We start from the raw sequence: 14,897 nt of genomic DNA on the forward strand, positions 1-14,897 counted from the left end.
GGGGGCTGTGTGGAGCTCCAGCTGCCCCCCTCAGATTCTTGTCCCAATGGTGGGGGACCTACATTTGCAGTATATCTCGGAAATGTTCAGACCAAAAATATGGCAACTTTTGCCAAAGTTTCCAGGGTTCTTTGGGTCCTGGGGTATTTTTTTTATTTCCAACCCCATCACTTTAGTTAATCTTGTGTGTTTCTCCCTCAAGAATCTCAGCTGGAGTCTTGCTCTGTCCCATCAACAGCCACATATGCCCATTAACCTGGAAACACAACGACAGGGGCAGCCTTTTTCCATGTTATTTATTCAGTCAACTAGCTACACGTGGGGAAAAAGCAAATTAGTTGGAGCTTTTGGGGGAGGCCTCGGCGGATGGGTGGAAGGCTGGAATTTTAAACAGAAAATAATCTTATAAACAGTTAGATGAAAGATTTACAAAATCCATTAAAAAAAATAGTATCTTCTGAGGGTAAGAGACAAAGATAAAATCATCACAAATAAATTAACAACCTCTGATCATTGCATTCCTCAAAACCAAAGTTCCTGAAAATGGTTTGCATTTCAGACTGCTGCAATTTGCAGATACTTATATGGTCTATATTTCCAAAAAAGAAAAATAGAGACAAACACCAAGCAACAGATTAATACAATGTAGGGAAAGTTGAGCACATGAAAATAGCTATCATTTGGTAGCAAAAATAGAGTTATGCCAATGTTAATATCAAAATTAAAGACACTTAAATAAATTATGTCAATACAACTGCTTATTGCTCCTATTCATAACTAAAAGGTCTGAGAAATTCTATGATAGCGGAAGGCATAATATAATTTACAGGATAAGTATTAGACCTACAACAAGTTTCAACAACCAAACAGAACCTTTATCATTTTTCTTTTAGTGTTGACATTATTAATGGTAGGACAAGGTCACTCGTCATAAATGTGGAAAACACAGAAGGACAGTGCTTGAAGCCCAAGTCAATGATTTACTGGAAGTAATTAAAAATAGGATGTGAGAAAAGCAGCAGCCCAAATGAAGTAAATATTTTTTTTAATGAATGGTTTGTCTATTTTACTCTCTCAGAGAGTCTATAGGAAGCACATGAGGCTGTGGGGGCTGTCTGGGCATTCTGTGGGGATAATGACGGTTGTCTTAAAGTGAACTCCGTCTGTTTAGTTAGTACCAGAACCAGCCTGGCCTCTAGGAGGTGAATGGCATGGAGAAAGAAGCTGCACTGAGACTTTGATTATTACATTTCACTCCAGGAAATACCATCTTAGGCTTTGGGACCTGGGGAGGGAGTGATCTGCCTGGCTACACAGGAGACTGTGGCCCCTTCCTGAAAAGCATCTCTTGCAGCTTGGGACGACCAGCAGGGGCAGCAGCACCACGTTACCTGGGGTGTAATGTGGGAAACTGGACTGCACGCGGTCCCATTTCCAAGAACAGCAGTGTGGTTCACCATACATTTGGGATGGGATGACCAGGAATAAAATAGAGGTTACAACGTGTACCTTCAGCGATGAAGTGATTGGCATTATGTAATTGGGAGATCCAAAATCTGGAAAAGTCAGTTCTGCCTCAGTCCTCAAACAATGCCATGTTTCTGCTTCCTTCATCTTAAGACTATAAAATGTCCTTGAGATACAAATTAGGTTGAGAAGGTGCTTTTGAGAGTAGAGACTGAAGGAAAAAAGAAGCTGTTTCCCCCTCAAGGGAATTTGAGGATTATAATAGGATGTATCACCAAGCCATTTAAATGTCAGAAAAACCCTTTATAGAGGTGGGTACTAATAGGTTTTAAAATTGGCATGCATATTCAAATTTATCCACACTCCCATCTCAAATGACTACAAAGGTGATGTTTGGTCCCTTGATCCTTGTGATTACAAAATGAAATATAAGATCAATTGAAATAGCAACTGGGACAATTAAAGACTTGCCAAAGACCTCATGACAAAGCTACATCCATTCAGGCTGCATGTTTTGTTCTTGTTTTGAGCCAACCTCTGCCGCAGTCAGTATTACTCAAGTTCTGCATTTACCTTCACACTGTGAAAATGAGATTTGTTTTCCCCTGGAGTACCCTTAAAATCCACAGGCCTCTTCTTCCTGTCTGTGAGCAGAATTCTGATACAAGCTTGAAAAGAAAAGAACAAAGCCCATACCAAAGAATTTGATCGTTTTCATTAGAAATGGAAATGATATTCTCACTGTGTTCATCTCGACGTCTTGATAAAATGAAATGGATGAAAGCAATATTTAATGAATCGCATATTATTTTAAAATGCTAGTCACTTGCAGATTCCAAAAGGCCAGTGATCCACTTTAACTCTATTTTGAAAATGGAACACTCTCTAACTAGTTGTTTGTGTGACACTGAAAAACAGTGCATGCTTTTTCCCATTACTTATTTGATTTTTCACTCATAGCATTCTTTGATGTTATTTAAATATCTAAAAATGTTTTCTGGAGAAATTTTTTTTTACCGCATCATTTTACTTGATATCCCATAGGGTTGTTATGGACTTTAGAGGAAAATGCTTAAAACTCAAGCTTTGGTTTTAAAGTAATACGGGCAGAAATTGGAACTGCTTTGATCACAGAATTCAACTACTGCACATATTCTATTATTGTAATTGGCAATAACACATTTAAAAAGGCAAAGTTTCTCCTTTTGGTAGTTATAATCTGTATCATTCAAGACTGCTGCAAAACTCACAAATGAGTGATATGAGTTAAGAAGAAAGTGTAGGAAGGGGATAAGAAGACATTTAAAGCTTTATCAGAACACAGCACAAAGGAAGAACTCAATTCTCTACATTTTTCTATAAGGCAGATGGTCAAACTTTTTAATACAAGATCTAAAATACATTGCTTATTAAGAGGTAGAAAATACCAAAACAGTATTTAAGGAAAATGTGTTGAGTTACTTAAAACAATCAGCTACTTTATTAAACTTCTGGAAAGTCAAACTGCCATGTGGAATCCCCTGTGTATTTTAACACTAAATTGGGTCATTCCACGTTCAACAGATATGTGGGCAAATAGTGGGGGAGGTTGGGGTGGAGTAGGAAAACAGTTTTTTTAACTTGTAATGATTTAACTCTAAGGAGAAATTTCCTACTGTTTGGGAATTCATTATGATATTTAAAAAATAGGGATTTCTCAAATTATCAACACTTTCTCTGTATGATTTTGCACATAGGCAATGAAACTATAGGGAGGGATGACTTCAAATGTTTCCCTCTTTGAGAAGGTACCACACCCATCTTATATAAAAACATATCTCACTCATCTTATACCATTCTCTCCAGTCACTGAAATGCAAATACGAGTATTCTTCAGACTCCAGCACCAGCAGAATTGTTCTGTGTGAGCAATTCAAAAGCTGTCTGAGGCAAAAAGATACCTGAGCTACCAAAATAAACCTGGGTAGCTTATGCATGGGTGAGTAACCCTAGGTATTCTTTTTTCTTAATGCACCTGGGAGAGATGGATTTTCTTTACAACCTAATTTTATAAGGCATAAATTTAATTAGAATTTTCCTAACCTTTGGAAAATTAGTGTTAAAGTTTCTTTTTTAACCCACACATTAACATTCAATCTTTTATTTTTATTAAATAGTTTATATATAAAAAGAAATATCAAGGTGTTCTACATTCATATAAACAATCATGATAACATTTGAAATTGTAAAGAAACCTACTGAAGAAAATATATACTTAAATACTTACAACGCTAAGCTAAGAAGCACAAGTGATCATTCTAGATAATATTGTTTAAATATACAGACACAAGACGGTGGCTTCAGAAAGCAAATGCAGGAGAAGCACAAAGATGTCTTGTTCTTTCCTCTTTCACCACAAGACAGGATGGTCCAGTTTGGAAAAACCAAAATCTTTCCTAAGTTCCAAGTAGGTGCCGTTGCTCACCCAAGAGTCATCAATGGATTTCCTGTGGAAGTGAAAGAATTTGTTGAAGGCTCTTGACAAGATCGTCATAGTCTCTATTTCCCTTTTCAGTTCCTCTCTGCCCTGCCCGGGCCTCCACCCGTCCCCCGCTGCTGCCCGTCCAGATTATCATTTGCATCTGCACACTCTGTCCCTGTGGTCCAGAACTGGACTGTTTAGCTACTTCTGACTTCGGCTTCTCAAACTTAAAGGCTGTGAGAAATGGTACTCCTGAGACAAACAGGTGAGGGAAGAGTCTGTGGTACAGAAAATATGGCTTGAGTATGACTATGTAAATGCTGCAAATCAATCAGGTTGTTCAAATCAAATAATAAATTAAGAGTAAAAAGGAAAGGAATTGGAAGTCATCACAGTCTAGAGTTAACAGCCTTGGTTAACTATTTGACTAGATGTCACTCAAAGTTGGGCTTCCCCAGTGGCTCAGAGGCTAAAGCGTCTGCCTGGAATGTGGGAGACCCGGGTTAGATCCCTGGGTTGGGAAGATCCCCTGGAGAAGGAAATGGCAACCCACTCCAGTACTCTTGCCTGGAGAATCCCATGGAGGGAGGAACGTGGTAGGCTACAGTCCATGGGGCCGCAAAGAGTCGGATACGACTGAGCGACTTCACTTTCTTTCACTTTCAGTTCAGTTCGATCGCTCAGTCATGTCCAACCCTTTGCAACCCCATAGACTGCAGCACGCCAGGCCTCCCTGTCCATCACCAACTCCCAGAGCTTGCTCAAACTCATGTCCATTGAGCGGTGATGCCATCCAACCATCTCATCCTCTGTTGTTCCCTTCTCTTCCTGCCTTCAATCCTTCCCCAACATCAGCGTCTCTTCTAATGAGGCAGTTCTTCACATCAGGTGGCCAAAGTATTGGAGTTTCAGCCTCAACATCAGTCCTTCCAAAGAATGTTCAGGACTGATTTCCTTTAGGATGGACTGGTTGGATCTCCTTGCAGTCCAAGGGACTCTCAAGAGTCTTCTCCAACACCACAGTTCAAAAGCATCAATTCTTCTGCACTCAGCTTTCTTTATAGTCCAACTCTCATATCCATACATGACCACTGGAAAAACCATAGCCTTGACCAGACGGACCTTTGTTGACAAAGTAATGTCTCTGCTTTTTAATATTCTGTCTAAGTTGGTCATAACTTTCCTTCCAAGGAGTAAGCGTCTTTTAATTTCATGGCTGCAGTCACCATCTGCAGTGATTTTGGAGCCCAGAAAAATAAAGTCAACCACTGTTTCCCCATCTATTTGCCATAAAGTGATGGGACTGGATGACATGATCTTCGTTTTCTGAATTTTGAGCTTTAAGCCAACTTTTTCACTCTCCTCTTTCACTTTCATCAAGAAGCGCTTTAGTTCCTCTTCACTTTCTGCCATAAGGGTGGTATCATCTGCATGTCTGAGGTTATTGATATTTCTCCCAGCAATCTTGATTCCAGCTTGTGCTTCATCCAGCCCAGTGTTTCTCATGATGTACTCTGCATATAAGTGCTAAGCAGGGTGACAATAAACAGCCTTGATGTACTCCTTTCCCTATTTGGAACCAGTCTGTTGTTCCATGTCCAGTTCTAACTGTATACAGATTTCCTAAAAGGCACGTCAGGTGGTCTGGTATTCCCATCTCTTTAAGAAGTTTCCACAGTTTATTGTGATCCACACAGTTAAACGCCTTGGGATAGTCAACAAAGCAGAAGTAGATGTTTTTCTGGAATTCTCTTGCTTTTTCGATGATCCAACGGATGTTGGCAATTTGATCTCTGGTTCCTCTGCCTTTTCTAAATCCAGCTTGAGCATCTGGAAGTTCTTGGTTTACGTACTGCTAAAGACTGGCTTGGAGAATTTTGAGAATTACTTTGCTAGCGTGTGAGATGAATACAATTGTGCAAATGCAATAGTTTGAGCATTCTTTGGCATTGCCTTTCTTTGGGACTGGAGTGAAAACTGACCTTTTCCAGTCCTGTGGCCACTGCTGAGTTTCCCATATTGGCTGGCATATTGAGCGCAGCACTTTCAAAGCATCATCTTTTAGGATTTGAAATAGCTCAACTGGAATTCCATCACCTCCACTAGCTTTGTTCATAGTGATGCTTTCTAAGGCCCATTTGACTTCTCACTCCAGGATGTCTGGCTCTAAGTGAGTGATCACACCATCATGGTTATCTGAGTCATGAAGATCTTTTTTTGTATAAGTCTTCTGAGTATTGTTGCCACCTCTTCTCAATATATTCCGCTTCTGTTAGGTCCATACTGTTTTTGTCTTTTATTGGGCCCATCTTTGCATGAAAAGTTCCCTTGGTATCTCTAATTTTCTTGAAGAGACCTCTAGTCTTTCCCATTCTACTGTTTTCTTTGCACTGATTTCTTCTATTTCTTTGCACTGATCACTGGGGAAGTCTCTCTTATCTCTTCTTGCTATTCTTTGGAACTCTGCATTCAGATGGATATATATTTCCTTTTCTCCTTTGCCTTTTGCTTCTCTTTTTTTTCTCAGCTATTTGTAAGGCCTCCTCAGACAATCATTTTGCCTTTTTTGTATTTCTTTTTCTTGGGGATGGTCCTGATCACTGCCTCCTATACAATGTCACAAACCTCTGCCCATAGTTCTTTAGACACTCTCAAATCTAATTCCTTTGACTCTATTTGTCACTTCCACTGTATAATCGTATAATACTAGATATTACATAGACCCAAATTCAAAAGGTTCTTAAGAGTGGAGAGCTGAATTTTTCCATCCTACTCCCAGCATCCTGGTTTTCCTCAGAGACAATAATCTTAGCAGCTTCACTCTTTCAGAGAAATTCCATGTGTGTGAGCTTGCATGCACGCACATGCATGCTCCACTCCTCTCCTTTTTTTCATACAATGGTAGCCCTGGATGGTGTCCTACCCCTTAAGTTTTTACATAACATATATACTTGTAATCCTTTTCCATTGTCAAAATAAGATCAGCAAACTATAGCTTAATGGCCAAATCCAGCAGCTGGCTTATCTTTGCAATTCCATTTAATCGGAACATACCATGCCTGTTCATTCAAGTATTCACTATTGCTGCTTTCGCATTGCACAGCAGGGTTGAGTCATCACTATTGAGGCCTCACACCTTGCAAAGTTAATATTCACCATTTGTCTTCTGCAGGGAAAGTTTGGTTTCTCTGGCAAAAAGGAATTCCTCGTTTCCTTTTTAAACAGTTGCATGATATTCCATTGTGGGGATGGACCACGATTTAACAGGTACTTGACTGGTGGACACTGTGTTGTCAACCTCTAGCTATTATAAACAAAACATATGTTATTTTGTATGTGTGTGAGATTTATTATATTAAAAATTCCTGTAAGTTAAAACATCTGGGTCAAAGAGTATGTGCACTTGTAATGTTGACTGATACTGTCACATGTTTTAGAAAAAGTGAGGAGTACATATTTATCCACATTCTTAGGAACATAGTTTTTTTTTTTTTTAATTTTGTATTGGGGTATAGCCAATTAACAATGTTGTGATAGTTTCAGGTGGACAGCAAACGGACTCAGCTGACTGAGTCCATTATACACATATAATCCATTTTAAGTGTATGCTGCTGCTGCTGCTAAGTCACTTCAGTCGTGTCCGACTCTGTGCAACCCCATAGACGGCAGCCCACCAGGCTCCCCCGTCCCTGGGATTCTCCAGGCAAGAACACTGGAGTGGGTTGCCATTTCCTTCTCCAATGCATGAAAGTGAAAAGGGAAAGTGAAGTCGCTCAGTCGTGTCTGACTCTTAGCAACCCCATGGACTGCAGCCCACCAGGCTCCTCCATCCATGGGATTTTCCAGGCAAGAGTACTGGAGTGGGGTGCTATTGCCTTCTCCAGGATACATGTATATGGCTCCATTAATGGCACCCCACTCCAGTACTCTTGCCTGGAAAATCCCATGGATGGAGGACCCTGGTGGGCTGCAGTCCATGGGGTCGCTAAGAGTCAGACACGACTGAGCGACTTCACTTTCACTTTTCACTTTCATGCATTGGAGAAGGAAATGGCAACCCACTCCAGTGTTCTTGCCTGGAGAATCCCAGGGACGGGGGAGCCTGGTGGGCTGCCGTCTATGGGGTTGCACAGAGTCGGACACGACTGAAGTGACTTAGCATACATGTATCCATTTTCTCTCAAACTCCTCTCCCATCCAGGCTGCCACAAAACATTGAGCAGAGTGCCCTGTGTTATACAATAGGTCCTTACTGGTTATCCATTTTAAATATAGCAGTGTATATCTGTCGATCCCAAACTCCCTAACTATCTCTTTCTCCCAGTCTTATCCCAGCAACCATAAGAGGAACATGGATTTTTATCACAATTGTTTCCCTATTCCAATAAAGGGATGTGTTTAAAATAAGTCAATCTGCATATCAGATATTTTTCTTTGAAACAAAGATGACTAAAGCTGCCAGAGCTGTAGTTTCCACTTGGAATTTCCATTAATACTTTGGTGACTCCTTAGTGTCAACGGAAACATCTAAGTCCCCATACTCCTCCTCTCTGTCATCTCTGCCAGCTTCTAATTGGAACAGTTCCAGGACTGCTACTGCTGAACAATTCCCACCTTTTCTCACATTTTTACCTGCCACATCCAATACTCTGATAATTTTATAGATAATCAAAAAGAAGAAGAGCTGCCACTGTTTGGTCCTTCTCTATTCCAGACAAAATTCTTACATGGTTGAAGCGACAGCCTAGGTAACATTTTATATTTTGCATTTAAATGGTAGTTCAATTCCCATAGAGCTCCACAGACTTTATGAAGATTTTTCAGGTTCTCATATCAGGTCAAGTTGATCAATCTCCTTATCTAGTTCTTGAGACAGTTTGGTTACCCACAATATTTAATGATCCTAAAAATACTGTAGCGAACCTCTTTAACAAATATTAGTAAAATCAACTGATCAGTCTGTTAGTCTATCCATTTACCTATCCATTGCCTTTCTGAAAAAAATAATTTAAGGAAACGTATTCATTAAATGTTTAAATGAAGCTGTGAATATTCCAGGATAAAACTCTACTATACTGATCTTCAATCACTCAAATCCTTAGTGTGTGATCAAAATCCACACCAACTTGAGGGGAAAGAATATTATACTGGGGGGATAAAACATAACTTATTGCTAAAACCCCAGAAAAACTTGTTGGAAAAAACCCCAGAACCATATTGCGCCCTGGCCTGTAGTCAAGAGAGCCAGGCCCCTGTCTGGGACAGTCCACTGGGTCCTTCCACAGATCACCTATGTCCCCTGGTCCTTCACCTCTTCTCAGTTAATAAAAGAGGAGGTGAAGGGCGGACGATCTTGGATGTCCCTTCTAAACTTTCAGCCTATTTTTAATAAGAGCCTTCTAGCCAGTTATTTTTAAAATGATAGTAAATGTTCCAAATCTAAGCCCCAGTATATTGGAACTTCTGCAACTCAAGAATTAGTACTTGGAATTTCTACTTTGATGACGGTTAATTATCTCCATCACTGTACAGAATATACTTATGAGAAAATGAAAGTCGCTCAGTTGTGTCTGAGTCTTTGCGATTCCAAGGATTATACAGTCCATTGAATTCTCTAGGTCAGAATACTCGAGTGGATAGCTGTTCCTTCTCCAGGGGATCTTTCCAACCCAGGGATCAAACCCAGGTCTCCCGCATTGCAGGTGGATTCTTTACCAACTGAGCCACAAGGGAAGCCCAAGAATACCGGAGTGGGTAGCCTATCCCTTCTCCAGGGGATCTTCCTGACCCAGGAAATTGAACTGGGGTCTCCTGCATTGCAGGTGGATTCTTTACCAACTGAGCTATCAGGGAAGCCCTATACTCATGAGAGGGGATGCAGAGAAATCAATCTTAGACCCCGTCTGAACAGACTGGCCTGGTATTGGGAGCTGGGTTTGGTTGGTCTCTTTGCTTCTCCCATAAACTCTTACTGAGCACCTCTCTGCAAAGTCCTGTGGGAGGTGCTGAGAGGCATAGGGAAAGAGCAAGGGATGCAAAAAAAGCAGGACGACTGAGGGCGGAGGCAGTGTCCACACAAAGACCGGCCCTGGCAAAGGACAGACGTCACCACTGTGAAGCAGGGAAAGTGCTGAGAACACTCTCACGGGGAGGGGACACCCCATCCACTCTCCTCAGTCCAGAAGCAACGGGTGTCACCAGTACCTGCCAACAATGACCCGTAGGACCCCACCATTTACACACCTGAAAAACCTCGGCTGGTGCTCCACCTTATTTTCTTCCAAGACCCGCCGCCTTTCTCTCTGCAGCTGTTCAATCCTCTGCTTTTGTATTTCAGCTTCTTCTAAGTTCCCTTCTTCTAGAAACCTGAGACATTAAGGGAAAAGATGAAGGAATATAAATGCCAAAAAATGGAACCATCATTACTACCAGAACTGCACATGTACAGACTGGATATTCAGAATATCCTCCTGTAAAATAAGATACGTCCCAACCCTTAAACATCACTTGGAAGTAGTGAGGGATGACACTGTGCTATGAACTGGTGATACAGACATGGTTCAAAAAATTATATCTATAAAAAGGAATTTGGGGCAAAATCTTCCTCTCGTTCCTGTCTTCAATTCTACCTGTTTCCTTCCTACCCCACCCACCGTGGGTAGCCCACCGTGACTAGTTTCTTGTGCATCCGTCTAGAGATTTCTTATTCATATATAAACAAACATTAACATACATTCTCACCTCCCTTTTAGAACAGAAATGGAAGCAGGCTACACATACTGTGCATACTTTCTTGGTTTGGTTTCTTTTTTCTTGCTTTGTTTTACTTAACAATATATCTTGGAGATCTTTCTTGGTAGTACATAGATCTCTTTTAGAGATCTCTAGATTTTTTAATAGATATATAATATTCAGTTATGTGGGTATACCTGAATTTATTTAAACAATTCTCCACTGATAGATATTTGAGATGGTCTCAATCTTTTTTACGTTATAATTAATGCTGCAGTGAAGGACTGTGTACAATTGCCATTTTTCACATGTGTTAGTTTATGTATAAGGAGATGATTCTAGAATTGGAACTGCTGGGTAAAAAGGTGAGTTTGCAATATGTCTATTACTAACTGCCCTTTACAGGGATTCTAGCAATTTACATTCCCACCAGCAGTGGTACTGGAATGCCTCTTCCCTGTACCCTCAGAGTACATCAAACCTTCGAGTCTTTGCCATCTGATGGGTAAAGAAATGGTATAACAGCATGGTTTTTAAAGTTTTACATTTCTCTGAGCAAGACTGAGTATCATTTCATATAGTTAGGAGATACCTGCACTTCATAGCTTGTAAACTGTTCATTTTCCTATGTCTATTTTTTGTTTTTTTCCCCAAATGGATTGATCTTGATTTCTAGAACCAAATCATGAAGTAAGCTGCTCAGTCATAAATCTGTTGATTCTAGGTATACATTTTATTTATTTTACCATGAAGAAGGATGCTGGGTTTTTTAAAATAAAGTGAAATTTTCTTTTTTCCCCTTGGTTTTGAGTCTTAAAGAGATAGGCCTTAGGGCAGACATTATGCTTTCCATTTTACAGAGTTGGAAACTGAGACTGAGAAAGGTTAAAAGACTTAGCATATGTCATACAGCTTGTCAGCCTCAAACCTAGGATCAGAAGTTAGATTTCAATGCACCAAAATAGTTTAAATTCAAGGGCCAAGGAACTGAATGCTTTTATTCTTTCAAATACATAGTAAGTGTATTTTTTATTACTATATGTAAGAACACTCTTTTAAAAAAACTTTTGAAAAATTTATTTCAATAGAAACGGGAATCTACTGGTGAATAAAGGTCATGCCACACACTGCTTTAAGCTGGGCTCTGCTCCTTCCACAAGGTTGCTTACAGTCCCCCTAGACTTCTACTCTTGATGACAGAATCTCTCTCTTTTAGGCTCCATTGGTGGCCTAGAAGATGTTACTAAGCCTTTTTATAGTTTCACATCTCTGGAGGATAAAGACCTGAAAAATATCCTTACCTTTGATCTGGCCTGAATCGAGTATCGGTAGGTGGTAATAAAGACTTTAACAATGGATCCATTTCATTTAATTCTAGTGCAAACTGTGTGAAGCCATAATATTGCTCATAGCCTTTTGGCATGGGATCTAAAAGAAAGAGAGATCGTTCATCTCTAACTTGAATTGCATTCACATCACATTTTAATTCTTTCACCTTTTTCATCTCAGACCTGCTACAGTTTTTTTCTCTCAGCTCCAACCTCTTCCATTTCTATTAAAACATTCTGGCTTACAAAGAGGTTCTGAATTTTTCTCTATAAATTTTCCTTTCTATAAGTTTCCTTCTGCCTACAAAGCTAAGGCCTTCTTTGTGCAATCCAAATTTGTTAAATATCAAAATGTTTCTATAGAATTGTAAGTTATAAAAATAATTTGTTACAAAAATAAGCATGCTGAAAAGAACTCCAGGTCCATTTTTACTAACAAGACTCTCACTCTAGAGAATCCATTTTCATTTAAGAGATGTCAAATTCTTCTGAAACTGTCTAGTACCTAGAATAGTGTTGGACCCATAGCAAGAGGTCAATAAATGTTATGCTTTACTTTCATTTCTGCTCCTCCTTTCCTCAATGCAGGGCCTCTCCGAATCTTACATATTTTAATTTTAAACCATCTCAGGAGAAGCCAGGAATAGAGATGGGATTATATCAGCAGAAACACTGTCAGCTGGAACCAAAGGGGACAGAGAAAACGGGACTAAATGAAGCAAGGCGAGAAAACGGGACTAAATGAAGCAAGGCTGTTGGACTCTTGTTATTTTACAGATGGAACCAGAGAGCTGCCCAGCTGCAAACATGCACCACCTTCAGGCAAAGGGAGGAATGACTCTGAAGGTGATTCAGAGACATTAGGCTGCCCTCCCTCCACAGGCCCAGACCACACAGGCCCAGGGCGCAAGGCTGCTTCCACTTCTCAAAGGGCTGGGCCACTGTGCAGCTTCAACATGCCCAGCCGCCACTACCCAGAACCCTGGGGGTCTTGGGAGCTGGGCAGTGTCCCAGTGCGCCCAGAGGGTAGGGCATCAAGCCAAAGAGGAGGTTCCCCAGTCTTAAGACCTAATGGCATTTGCCCTGCTAGGTCTTGGGCTAACTTAAAACCCATCATCCCTTTCTTCTTTCTTCTTTCCCACTTTGGAATGGGAATGTCTATCCTACGCTCATCCTGCCACTGTATTTTGGAAGCACATTTTGGTTTCATAGGTTCATAGCTGGAGAGGATGAATCACACCTCCAATCTCACCCATGCCTGATTTAGATGATATTTAAATGAGACTCTAGAGTTGATGCAGGAATGAGTTAAGACTCTTGGGGCTGTTGAGGTGGAAAACATACATTTTGCACGTAAGAAGGATATGATTCTGGGGGCCAGAATGTTAGACTTGATGTTTGCCGCTGCTGCTGCTGCTAAGTCACTTCAGTCTGACTTGATGTTTACGTTCTCTCAAAGTTCATATGTTAAAGCGCCACCTCCGACATGGCTGTATTTGGAAATCAGGTCTCTAAGGAACTGATGACGATGGAGAAGGAAATGGCAACCCACTCCAGTAATCTTGCCTGGAAAACACCATGGACAGAGGAGCCTGGCAGGCTACAGTCCGTGGGATCACAAGAGTCAGACACGACTTAGCGACTAAACCATCCACCACTACAAAGTGAATATATGCCTAAAGATAATATGTGAAAAGGATATTTGCCATATACTAGCTAGTTTTTTGGTGGGAGGGTGGGAGTCAAGGAAGACTTGGGGTTATTTTTTCATCAACTTCCATTTTATACTTATTTATAATGGTCATTATTTTTACTAATACTGTAAAACTATGAAAATGAATAAAATACTAAAAGTTTCATATAAAAAAAAAAAAGGAACTGATGACGGTAAATGAGGTCAGAAGGGTGGGCCCTCACCTGCAGCCAAGCCACAGGGAAGACTCTGACCAGAGCCCAAATTTGCCTGTACCCAGCCTTCGGAACCGTGAGAAAATGAATTTCTACTGTTTAAACCACCCAGTCTGTGGTGTTTTGTTATACCAGCCAAAGCAGATTAATGCAGTCATGCTGTCCTAATTTTAATTCCAGCTAAGAATCAAGCTAAACATACCTAAATTTATGTCTTGGATAAATCAAATATAGACTAATCAAATATAGTCTACTCCGAGCCTTTGCTCTAGTTGTCCACACATACAAATACAAATGCTTTCTGTGAACTTTTCTGCAGACCCATTTTTTGAGGCTTCAGAAGTCCATTTTGTCTAATTCTAGTTCTCTGGATCCTAAGCATAAAAATAATAGCAAAGCTTCCTATTGTGCCCTCAAAAACTCATCCTAGTCTCCAGAGTGGAGACAGTGGGTTTTTTTCTTGCAGACAGGCCAGGCTCACAACCATAAACAGAGACATAAAGTCAATAAATAACAAGAATAACAGCTCACACAGTGTTCTTTTGTCAAGGTACTGCTTTAACACCTGGACCAGATGGTGACTCTCATCTGCAATACATTCTTTAAGCAAAGGAGAATGAGTGTTTCACTCATGAAATGTTACGTGTGCCTCTGAACCTTTGAAGCCAGGGAGGTGGCGAGTGGTGCCAATTCATTCTAGCTTCATGGCAACCTCTCTGACGGTGGAAATGGGTGGATACTACCCATTGAAAGAAACATTGTTGGCTGCCCACTCTCCAGTCATCTCTCTTTCTTGCTAATGGCTGACTCATCTGTTCAGGTGTCCTTATGCCCTTTCTAGGGAATTAATCTAAAGTCATCAGAATCTCTCCTGCTGACCCAGTTGCACAGGATCAATTAAGGGATGAATCTGGTTCCACTTCAGGTTGACAAGTTACAAACATACATTTGGGGACTTCCCTGGTGGCACAGTGGATAAGAATCCGCCTGCCAATGCAGGG

At 40.5% G+C, this 14,897-nt stretch overlaps 1 protein-coding gene across 5 annotated transcripts in view; it reads right to left on the minus strand.

Annotated features, from left to right (window-relative positions):
* Positions 1-279: 279 nt before the first annotated feature.
* The window catches only part of OSBPL3 (oxysterol binding protein like 3), a 199,657-nt gene continuing 185,039 nt past the window's right edge, over positions 280-14,897 (minus strand). For all 5 annotated transcript variants that reach the window (XM_070369447.1, XM_070369445.1, XM_070369446.1 and 2 more), the window contains 3 exons: positions 11,962-12,088; positions 10,172-10,294; positions 280-3,953 (listed from right to left, as the gene is read on the minus strand). In XM_070369447.1, the coding sequence (XP_070225548.1) occupies positions 3,857-3,953; positions 10,172-10,294; positions 11,962-12,088 (347 nt within the window). In that variant the 3' untranslated portion in view covers positions 280-3,856. The remainder of the gene's footprint in view (positions 3,954-10,171; positions 10,295-11,961; positions 12,089-14,897) is intronic.

This window comes from Bos mutus, chromosome 4, assembly GCF_027580195.1.
Source record: "Bos mutus isolate GX-2022 chromosome 4, NWIPB_WYAK_1.1, whole genome shotgun sequence".
Lineage (NCBI taxonomy): Eukaryota > Metazoa > Chordata > Mammalia > Artiodactyla > Bovidae > Bos > Bos mutus.